The sequence below is a fragment of the Heterocephalus glaber genome, unplaced genomic scaffold (genome assembly GCF_053883595.1).
Source record: "Heterocephalus glaber isolate CG9 unplaced genomic scaffold, H.glaber_assembly_v1.0 deba00001564, whole genome shotgun sequence".
In the NCBI taxonomy this organism is placed as follows: domain Eukaryota; kingdom Metazoa; phylum Chordata; class Mammalia; order Rodentia; family Bathyergidae; genus Heterocephalus; species Heterocephalus glaber.
In genome coordinates, this window is record NW_028258351.1 from 13,786,659 (window position 1) to 13,798,422 (window position 11,764).

The following is an 11,764-nucleotide window of genomic DNA, read 5'->3' on the forward strand; positions in this document are numbered from 1 at the left end:
CAGTCTCGCGGCACCACACCCAGCTTAAAATGTTTTTTGTGTGTTGAGGATTGCATGCAGAACCTGTGCATGCTAGGCAAGTGTTCTTTCATTGAGCTACGCCCCCAATCCTGGAGCCTTCTAAGCTAGTTACTTGTCCAAACTCTTTAAACATCCACGTTGTTTTACCTCTTTTGGTCTGAGACATCAGGAAGCCCCAGCAGTTGGTGACCTAGCTCTGAATTTGGGCTGCACCCAGAGGGAACTGCTCCCTGGCAGTACTAAACACAAACCAAAAATAATTCATCTGAGAACCTCTCCATGGGGCTTAAAAGTAAAAACCGATATCAACCACACATACACACACCCAAAAACGTCCCAAAATGTGCCTTAGTCCTTCCTAGATTTACTTCTCTAACTTCTCTACTAAGGCGCAAATCTTATTTAGATGTTGTTTAGATATTTTTGCATTCTGCTAAATTTGATGACTCAGACCCGTGTTGGTAAACAAGGTCATAGACCATATCTACCTTGCCGCCCACTCATTGTAAATAAAGTTTTATTGGGACACAGACAACATGCTTCCATCAGCATGTTGTCTGTGGGCACTCTTACCAGGAAGATTTAGTAATTGCAACAGAGAGTGTATAATCAAATGGCCCATGAAGCCTAAAATATTTATTGTGTAACTATTTACAGGAAGAGCCTGCTGGCCCCTGACCTAGACAAACAGAGGATCTAGGCCCTAGAAATCACTATTCTTGGTTTTATTTAATATGAGAGGAATGGTTGATCATAGCTACACTAGATTTTTGCGGTCTGCATTAGTTTGCATCTCCTAAATTTGTGGTCTTTGGAGGATCAGATAACCAGGAGGAGCAAGTCTTTTTCATATAGTCTTCAGCCAAAGAGGAAAACAATTTGTTTTAATTAATTAAATTCTAATTTAGAAATAACTTACTGATAAGGAATTATATGCTTTAGAACTTGGTTTATCGCCTTGGTGGCTTTTGTACACAGCACGTGATTTCTGAAACTATGGAATGAATGATTTCCTGTAGTCCCACTGTGAGCTTGAAAATTAGAATGCATGTACTGTACTTATCACTTGTAAGTAAGGACATGCTTCGAGCTTCCTGAGTCCAGTCCTGAATATAGTTGTGGTACTCTGTCTCAAGTCATTCTTTTCTTCTGAAGGCAGACTATTTCAGCTCTGTGGCAACAGTGGTGTATCTTCGCAAAGAGAACTGTATGTACCAGGCCTGCCCAACTCAAGATTGCAATAAAAAAGTGATTGACCAGCAGAATGGATTATACCGCTGTGAAAAGTGTGACCGTGAATTTCCCAATTTCAAATACCGCATGATCTTGTCAGTAAGTAGAATGGGAACATGAGAACTGCCACAGAGCTTACTGAATCCCTGCCGTGTGCCGGGCACTATGGTTGTAACAGCAGACCCAACATAGTTTATGATAGGAAGTTTGCAGATGAGTAGGTGCTGAAGAGCTTATTACTGTTCTATAAATAAGGAAGTAAGGGCCTTTCAGGCAACTGAATAACAGTCTGTTTTCTGCTACTAAAAGCTTTTTTTAATGCCAGAAAGTTGAATTGAGTTGCCCCAGATGATTTCAGTCTTCTGTGCTTGTCGTACAATTACAGTATTGGTGGCACTCACCCGCTAACTGTTACGAAGATAAATTAATTTGAAATGGCAATTCTGGAGAGCAGTAATTGTGCATATATAGCCAGTGCCTATATTTAGTTTTCTTGTGGATGATCTGTTCTTCTAGTCTTAGTAGAGCTGACTTCAGAGGAATGTGACTGTACTGATGTGGGATTGTTGCCTTTTTTGCATTGTAAAGATTGCTTTCTTTTTCAGAAACCTTTAAAATGAAAGGTATAAAGTAAATGATAAAAGTATAAAAAAAAGGCACACTCACATTTTTCTAGGTGATTTGGCAGCAATATATCAGAAGCCTTAAAAATGTTTTTTATTTCCTGATATAGTAAACACATGGCGGGAATTTATTCTAAGGAAATAATCAGAGATGTTACACCTACAGAAAGTTGTTAACACTGTTGTTTATTTTGAAAAGTTAGATATAACTTGAATGTCCTTAATATTCTATTGGTTAATTTCTTTATTGAAGAAATTAGAGTAGGGTGCTGTGGAGACCTTTGAAGCAGTCATTCATTATTTGGCAGTTTTGATAGTTAACGTGTTTGCAAACCACTGCTAATGAGGATTATTAAATAATCTAAATAAATAGTCAAGCTTTATTAGTTGAAAATAGCAAATTTTAAATGGTGTGTTTTATATGGTCTTGAGGTATGCAGACAGAAGACACACTGGGAGGACAAATACCACAAGATTGTTGATAGTAGTTATTTCTGGGTGATTTTTATTTTCTTCATTATATCCTCCTACATTATCCATTTTTGTGTGTATGTACCATGAATACTCATAATAAATTTTAAAGAAATCTTTTTAGATTAAAAAAAAGAGAAAGAATTCCACCTATCCTTTCTGCATTCTAATTGCCCCTTAAAGTTGTGACTCAGCAGGGAAGTTCTACATTTTTCATAAACTTTTCATTGAACTAAGATGAAGGAAATTGTTTTAGATAGTTAATTTCAACCACCTTTCTATTAAACTGCTAAGTTGTGGATTCCCCGACACACTTGTTTCATTTGACATTTTTCATGTGTCTGCATCATTACTGTTCTCGCCTACAGAGCGTGAGGCCCGGTGCCTCCTATGAGGACAACACAGAGCACAGTAGGTGTGAGCACCAGTATGTGATGCCATCGTCACCTCATTTTTCATCATCACATTTTATATGTAAAATCCCCATGTATATGAAAAATGAATATATAAAATCATCAAAGTGATACCTGTAAAAAATTTTACTATGATTTCTACAGAGCCTTACTCCAGCAGCTAGATTCTTTGAGATCCACTTGTTTCTTTGACCCTCCCCAAATTAATTTTATACCATATATCCTGTTGGAGATACTTGATTACTCCTTTCTGTTGCTTGGTAGGTTTGGTGGCTGAAGGGCCTTGGCACTGGCTCTGAAATTGCCTGTGCTGTTCAGTGGTGACTTAGATCCATTTCATGCAGCTTCTCCTGTTGACTGGAAAATATATACACCAGTTTAAAATATAGAGTACCTATCCTGCCCATGGAGGCTTATACTAAACCTTTAGTCCGAAGTCCTTTGCATCTGGGGAGGGGACTGGGTCTGATGTACCTAGATTCTGTTTTGTTTTGGTTTTTTTGGTATCGGGGATCAAACTCGGGACCTTGCACTTACGAGACAGGCGGCAGAACCACTGAGCTAAATCCCCAGCCCTATGTACCTAGATTCTGTATCTGCAGGAGTTTAGGCTCTGTCTTTGAGATCTGAAATCACATATCAAGACATATCCAGAGAACACTTGAAACTTCTATTATATATTCCACAGTTTTTACAAAGACTATAGTACAGGTGTTCCTCAACAATGAGGTTACATCCCAGTAAAAGTTGAAAATATAGTTAAGCCAAAAATTGATTTAACGAACCTACCGAACATCATAGCTTAGCCCCTCCTACCTTAAATGTGCTCAGAACACTTACATTAGCCTACAGTTGAGCAAAATCATCTAACACAAAGCTTATATTATAGCATTATTGAATATATTGTAATTTATAAAATATGGTATTGAAAGTGAAAACAGGATGGTTGAATAGATATGCTTTTGCATATAAAGTAAAAAACCATTGAGTCAAACCATCATAAATTGAGGACTGTGTATTTATGTAATGGTAATATTTTTCCCCTTGGAAATTTTAATGTATGCGGAAAGTTAACCTGCCATCCCCCTTAGTCTGTCTTCCTTTTATTCTTTCTTTGCTGAAATAATAGAGAGTTGTGTTTTTTAGGCAAATATTGCAGATTTTCAAGAGAATCAGTGGGTGACTTGTTTCCAGGAATCTGCTGAAGCTATCCTTGGACAAAACACTGCTTATCTTGGGGAACTGAAAGAGAAGGTTGGCCACATCATTTATTATAGCTGTAATAGTTCTCGTGCCATAACACTGAGCCTTTTTTGCTGTTTAATATTTTTTGGTGTGCTTCTTTGGGGTGTTGTATCTTGTTTCTCAGTCTGATGATTATTTGAGAGCTCACCTGATTTTTTTTGTCTAATTTTGTCCATTTTAGATCCACTTGACTATGAGGTAATGACACAAGGTGTATTAAAAAAAATCTTTTAAAATAATGCATGTTACAGGTGTAAACCAAACCACTTGTTTGTGCCATTACTGTTACGTCATCAGAGCTGGGGTACCTGCTGTCACTCAAAACTAGAAGGCACCTTCTGAACTAACCCAAGGCTTACATGTGCCTTTTTTAACATAATAAATACCTTCCCCCAAAATTGGATCATATCCTGGTTTAAATTCACATTAAGTGAATTTAAATTTCTAGTCATCGGATGCAGCTCTTCAGAAGTGACTTTCTTTTATAAGATAACTTTACCCATTCATTTCATTTTTATAAACTTGCATTTTACTTACTAGGTTTATTCAATACTGAAAATAGATTACTAATTATGCTGAACTTAGGAAAGATAGTTCCTCAAATAAAATATATAAAAATCAGTGAAAGCATATATGCATACATATATATACAATTTTGTATATATATGTGTGTATATATTTATGTATGTGTGTGTGTGTATATATATCCTCCAAATTGCTTAGCGTACTTAACAAAAGCCACAGAACAGAAAAGAAACAACTGCCATGTGCTTTGGTATGTTTTTTTGGTTCTTTCTGTCCTCAGTTCTGTTTGGTTCTACTGCTGCCTCTTTTTAAAATTGTCCATGAGATCTCTGAAAATAGTCCGAAGAAGTCCTTTTACAGAAATAACTAGAACTGACTTTTAAAGTGTGATAGTATCTTTTATCTGTTTTGCCTGGTCCTCTATTTTCATATCAGATTTTGAGGCTCTAGGTAGCCTTTCAGGATTTTTTATGAGCTTATTGCATTTGACTTTTTACTGCTGGTGAATGAGGACATATAGAACCCCTTCCCTCGGGAACCATGATGTTCTTGGAGTATGTGTCCAGGCTTTCTCTAATCTGGAACAACAATGACAGCTGGTGTGATTTTCTAAATTATTTACATATTGAAAGTCCAGTGGGGCCAGGGATTTAGCTCAGTTGTTCCGTCGCCTCCCTCCCAACCGCCAGGTCCTGAGTTCAATCCTTGGTACCAAAAAAGAAAAAGTCCAGTGAACAGTTTTTTTTTGTCAACACAAAAAAGAGGTCTATGTGATAAAACCATTTTCATGTTCTATGTGGCTTATATGAACTATTTTATGTAAAGTTATTATTAGTTTATTTTATGCATTTTTATGTAAAATGTATTCTCAAATCCCTCTCTAAACTTTTTTTTTTTTTAACGGTACTGGATTGAACCTAGGGCTTTCACACTGAGCTACATCACCAGGACTACCACCCACTCCTTTTTTTTTTTTTTCCTAATTTTGAAACAGGGTCTTACTAAGTTGCTTAGACTGGGCTTGAATTTGTGATCCTCCTGCCTCAGCCTCTCAAGTACCTTATGGTGTAGGCATATGCTACTGAAACCAAATAAGCGTTTTTCTTTTTAATTTACATAAAGACTTAAATAACGTTGGAGAGTGTGAGAAGGAGGGAGAGGACGGTGTCCTTAGACCACCCTTGACCTCTGCCCACTTTACCTGTCTTCTCCACTGGCTCACCACACCAGTAGCTGTAAACATAGATAGGCTGAAACAATGGAATATATAACAACTTGCAGTCTTTTCTGAGTATTTTCCTACCCAATTTTTTTTTGGGGGGGGGGGATACCAGGGATTGAACTCGGGTCCTTGGGCTTGCGAGGCATGTGGTGGAACCACTGAGCTAAATCCCCAGCCCTTCCCACCCAATTTTTAATTCATCAAGGTGCTAGGCCTCAGATCTTTCCATTACAATTGAAGTCTTAGAAATGTGTTTGTTGGGCTGGGGATTTAGCTCAGTGGTTTCATTGGTTGCCTCACAAGCACAAGGACCTAAGTTCGATCCCCGGTACCAAAAAAAAAAAGAAAGAAAGAAAAAAGAAATGTGTTTGTTAAGAGTGATTTTTTTCTGCCTTGAAAGCTCAAAGACCCGAGTTTGATCCCCGGTCCCCGGTACTTAAAAAAAAGAGTGATTTTTTTCCGGTGCCTGCCGCGCAAAGCACAAGGTCCCGAGTTTGATCCCCTGTACCAAAAAAAAAAGGTGATTTTTTTTTTTTTTTTGCATGTATTAAACATAAAATTTATAAATGTAACCTTTTTTTTTTTTCTATTTTGTACTGGAGATTTGTACTCAGAGCCTACACACTGAGCTATACCTCCAACTCTTATATTTTTTATTTTGAGATAGGATTCACTAAGATGCCTGGGCAGGGGCTCAAACTTGTGATCCTCCTGCCTCAGCCTTCCAGAATGCTGTGATTATAGGCATGCACAGGCATGTGATACCACACCCAGTTCTTTGTAACCATTTTGAAGCATACAATTAAGTAGCATTAATTACACTCACGTTGTGCAGTTTTTTTCCAAGATCCATGTCCAGAACTTTTCCATCTTCCCAAACTGAAACTCTGTATTAAATAAACAGCTCCCCTTTCCAGCCCCTGGCAACCACCATTCTGCTTCTGTGAATTTGATTACTGTCAAACAACAGTGAATTTAACATATTTTGGGGGGGGAAATTGTGTCTGTGCTGAACATGTACCAGTTTTTTTCTAGACAGCATTGCCTAACAGTACAGTATAGCAACCACTTTCATACAGTTTACATTGTATTAGGTGTGAGAGTAATCTAGAGGTGATTTAGGGTATATGGGAAGAAACGCACACTTGTGGGCAAATACTGTACCACTTTCCAGAAGGAACTTGAGCATCTTTAGATTCTGGTGTCCTCTTGGGGTAGGGGGAGTCCTAGATCCAAGCTCCTGTGGATACTGAGGGAGAACTTCCGAGTGTTTTAATTTTTAGTACAGTTCTACTTAAACAGTATTATGTGATGAACATCACCTGTAAATTAGTCTTTCCTAAGTAATGTCAAGCCATATTTTCTCAATATCTTTTCAAAAGTCTCACAGGTATTTTTAAGTAGCCCAGTAGTTTCCATGTGTGAAGTTTTATATTTGTTTTTATAGAACGAGCAGGCATTTGAAGAAGTTTTCCAGAATGCCAACTTTCGATCTTTCATGTTCAAAATCAGGGTCAAACTGGAGACCTACAATGTGAGTAAAGGGCCTGGGAACAGAAGGGTTGGTGGTGGAAAGTCATGGTTTGTCCCCCACAGCAGCATTCCAGTGTCAATGTCGGGGAGTCGCCTGCTGAATGTCGGGCCCAGTGCTCAGCACCTTGTGCTCAGTACTCACAGAATCTTTCCTGCACTGAAGTATAATTACTCCATTTTCAGATGACTCAGTGTTTTGTCTGAACATCTCAGGCAGGAATACTCTGTGGCCTTTTCTGTTAAAACCTGTTTTTTTGTCTGTATTCTGACAAAGATAATAGTGTATAGTGTACTCACATCTCCCATAAATTTAGGTTCTAAAAAAATCAGTGTATGAAAATATTATTATTATTATATTATTAAAATTACCTTGAAAATTCCTTAAATTGTCCATAATATCATAAGCTGTGTGGCATAATAAGGCACTTACTGAGCACTGTCGTGTACTGTCCTACATCCTTTACGTGTATTACGTCACTTAATCCCTACACTACCTTCAGGCTTAGAACTGTTGTTACCCCCATTTACCAGTGAAGATGTAAGCATTGAGGGAATGGGTTTCTAGCCAGAAGTCAAATGCTGCCAAGTGCAAGGTTAAGATTCTGATCCTGGCAGTCCAACTTTTAAGCTTTCCTCGTAACCATACTCATAAACTTCAGGGTCTGTAGTAATTACTGAGCATGCAGAAGTGTGAGAGCCCCTGGCCAGACCGTGTGGCCTCTGGGTATCACCCCATTCTGCCTCTAAAGGTTAGGTTTCGCCCTCGGAGCTAAATACACAAGGAGTGGGGAGAATTTTGCCAATACCCTTGCCAGCTGGAAGGTTTACTCATTTTGGATTATTATCAGACCCTAACCTTAGTACTTGTTGATAGATGTGTTTGTTATTATAAGCATCAAATGCCCTGTAACCCTAGCACTCTGGGAGACTGAGGCAGGAGGATTGAAAGTTTAAGCCTAGTCTAAGCAACTTAGCAAGACCCTGACTCAAAATTTTAAAAAGGGGCTGAGGGTGTAGCTTGGTGTGAAGGTCCTGGGTTCAATGCCCAGCACCTCAAAAAAAAAAAAAAAGCATTAAATGAGACAAGGGATCAAATGTCAGTATGATATAATGTCACTGAGTAGGGTGAGATAAGGAGGGTCATTTAATCCCCTCCTGGTACAGACAGGGAGGAAGGTGAAACACAGAGGGGTCGCCCTGCCCAGAGCTGACACGGGACCCAGACAGGTCCTCCTCCTCTGCTGCAGGTGCTTTTTCCTTGACAGCAGCTTGGCTGCTCCTGAGATGAAACTCAGCTTTCCAAATTAGCCCTGTGGCTTTGGGCTAGTCACCTATCCTCTCTGGACTCCTGCTTTCCCCCTGTGAAGAGAGTAAAGAGGAGAGATGCCCCAGAGTCCATTCCGTCAGGCCTCCTGGTCTCTGAGGCTTGGGAACCTGAGGACAGGAGGAAAGAGCCTGTGCTTGGGGCATCTGGCCGCTGTCCCAGCCCTGGAAGTTCTGGGCTAGGCTCTCGCTCCCCATGTTTTCTTTGTGGAAATTACTGAACTCTGATCTAGTGTGTCTGTTCACTCCTGCTGGGCTCCTTGAACCCACAGAAGCAAAGATGGTTATTGCCACTGCTCCATGCCGGGGCTTCCGTCACTCACAAACCACTTTTCTCTTCAAAGGATGAGTCGCGAATTAAGGCCACGGTGATGGACGTGAAGCCTGTGGACTATAGAGACTACGGCAGAAGGCTGATCATGAACATCAGAAGAAATGCAGTGATGTGAGGAGAGTAGCACTGATTGGGCAGAAGTTTGAAATGGAGCTGAAGTGGAGCCGATTTCTTCCTACCCCATGCGACAGTCCCACCTCTGCCCCTGTTGCAGAGCCTCGGGGTGGGCTGGCAGTTTCCCCTCTGCGATCTGTGGTGTAAACCATCAGATCTGGAAATCCACAGCAGGTAGCAGGGCCCCAGTCCCTCCCTCTGTTTTCAGGCTTCTGTCAATTTTAGTAAGGTTTCATTATCATCAAGCAGAAATTATGTCACAAGTAATTGACCCTAACTCTGCAAACAGTGAAATAAACTGTCACTCGGGCTTTGCTTCTCCAGTGGTGACACCTTTACAACTGGGTTCCTCCTGGGGGAGCTGGGAAGTGATGATGGGGAACCCATACTGAGGAAGCGTACGTGTCTTCCTGGAATTCAAAGGTGTTCTCTTTCTAGAGGTGCCATGTAGATATTAATGCTTGGAATGGCAATAGGGTAGAATTATTAATCAAAGGCCTATCTTCATATCTGAAGACTATCCTTCCTTCAGGGTTTAATAGATTTAATAGACTGAGTCAGATGGGTCTGATATTAATCAAAATTGTCTCTTCTGAGGATGGCTGATAAGCATTGACTTGCTGTCCCCTGGGGACATCCAGGCAACTACAAAGCACTGCTTGAGTTTTCACTTCAATTAATGTTGCATTTTGTTTGGCGAGTGTACATTTTTCCTACCTGTACATACTACTTGCATTTATGTTTTGTTTCTTCTTTTTTTTTTTTTTTTTTTTTTTTGGTACTGGGGATCGAACTCGGGTCCTTGTGCTTGTGAGGCAGGCGACAAAACCACTGAGCTAAATCCCCCACCCTATGTTTTGTTTCTTGATTAAAGGTATGTTAAAATAGAATTTTGAAGGAATGAGCCCTTTGTTTCCTGTGCTTTGTTTTAATAAACAGTATATTCTTTGCTTGTGAATCCCACTTTCTCAATGCAAAGGGTTCTTGAAACTGGAAAGCAATTAATTAGCCTTCATAATAAATGTTCACTTGGGAGAGATGTTAACTCATTACAGACTCAGATTAGTCCAAGGCTTGGAGATCATTTTTCCTAATGTTTGCAACCCTGAAGTGCATCTTTAAAAGAATGAAAACACAAAAGAAAAAGCCATTGTGCCCAAGAATGTTGATGGTCTGGCACTTTGGGATTTTATTGATGTTTACACAGCAGTCTAACAGCAACCAGGCTTTGAAATGTATACAGACAGTGAGTGAGTAAGAAAACAGTAATTATGCTACTGGGCTTTTCAGTCAGCAAGAGCATGCTTACTCTGTGTGTTCCTAATCATATTAATTATCTATCTGGTTGCTGCAGTCACTGCTTGGCATTTGCTGCACATCTCCAAGTAGCCAAGCAGGGTTGCAGTCAGCCTGCAGCTGCTGGCCCTGGTTTTTAATTCGTGCAAGTGCACCATACTGGGGCTCTGGAGCCAGAGAGCAGTGGCACCCGGTCTGTTTGGCCCTTGGCTGTCACTTTGGGGAGGAACCAGCCAGCCCTATACAGGATAGTTCCTGTGGTTGAGAAGAGACAGGGAGTCCCTCTGTGGACCGCTGATTGTAGAGACACCTTCCTCCTTACCATTCCCTAGTCTCAGGATGGGAATTGGGTTGCACTTGATTCTCTGGCTAGACCAAAATTTTTATGGAAGCTCTTTTCTATATGACCTTGCTTATAAACCATTGACTAGAAAATTATAGTCTTCAGTCCTGTTCTGGATTGACAAATTGTGGGTTGGAAATGATAATCTAACTTTCAGTCTGGTAACCGGTCTTTTATATCTACTACTCCCTGCATTTCCTCCTCTCCCCAGTATGCCTTGTCTACCCAGGGAGGAGGACTGACCAGCCAGAATGTGTCCAGAGAATGCTAGGCCACTCCCACACTTCCTCAGCGGCAGTGTGACAAAACCCACATATCTGCATGGATGGGATTAGAACTCCAGGGGGACTGGGAGGGAGGAGGGGCTCTCTTGAGGGAGAATGCTTAACAGATTTCCCTACTAAAAAATCACATCACCACCGGAGCAGCCTCAGAAATTGGCTCCACTGTTATGCTTTTAAGAGATTTAGGTCTCAGAGGGTTGCATAAGTAGATTCTGGCCCACAGTTCGTAGAATTCTCTTGGATATAGTTTACCTCGAAGGGCTGTTCATATTCTATTTCTCATCTTTCACTTAGAGATCAGTGTTTATTTTGTGTACACTATGACATCAACGTTAAGCAATTAGGGAAAAATCTAATCATTTGCCTGATTTTAAATGGTTCTTGAATTCCCTCCAGTCTCATTGTGAAAGAGTCAGAAAAAATAAAAAGGTAATAATCTGATTTCTGTCCATATTTTCAGTGTTTTATACTTTCCATTAAAGCCTTGCTAATCTCTAGTGTGCTGTTTTGACTTTTTTGAACTACAGGGTCAAAACCCTGTCCCCCTCCCTCACTTTTTTTTTCTGAGTGGCCTGTCTTCAAAAAGTATAAATAATATTGATCGTGGTATTTAATACACTAATGAAACCCATGGATATTGACTACATAATTAATAAACTGTCTAAAAGTGAAATTTGGCAGCCCAGCATATAAAGGTTGATATTGACTTATGTTTCTTCGGTGATATGCCTGCCAGATTTTATTTATAGAAAGTAAAACAGGTTGTTCAGCCCCCTTTACACTT

At 40.0% G+C, this 11,764-nt stretch overlaps 1 protein-coding gene across 2 annotated transcripts in view; it reads left to right on the forward strand.

Moving 5' to 3' along the window:
• Rpa1 (replication protein A1) overlaps positions 1 to 11,477 on the forward strand; it is a 58,892-nt gene extending 47,415 nt beyond the window's left edge. Inside the window, exons 14-17 of one of the 2 annotated variants that reach the window (XM_004857149.4) lie at positions 1,177 to 1,353; positions 3,908 to 4,015; positions 7,201 to 7,287; positions 8,954 to 11,477. In XM_004857149.4, coding sequence (XP_004857206.1) covers positions 1,177 to 1,353; positions 3,908 to 4,015; positions 7,201 to 7,287; positions 8,954 to 9,058 — 477 coding nt within the window. In that variant the 3' untranslated portion in view covers positions 9,059 to 11,477. The remainder of the gene's footprint in view (positions 1 to 1,176; positions 1,354 to 3,907; positions 4,016 to 7,200; positions 7,288 to 8,953) is intronic. The other variant, XM_021238213.2, reaches the window with a different exon arrangement.
• The last annotated feature ends 287 nt before the right edge of the window (positions 11,478 to 11,764 follow it).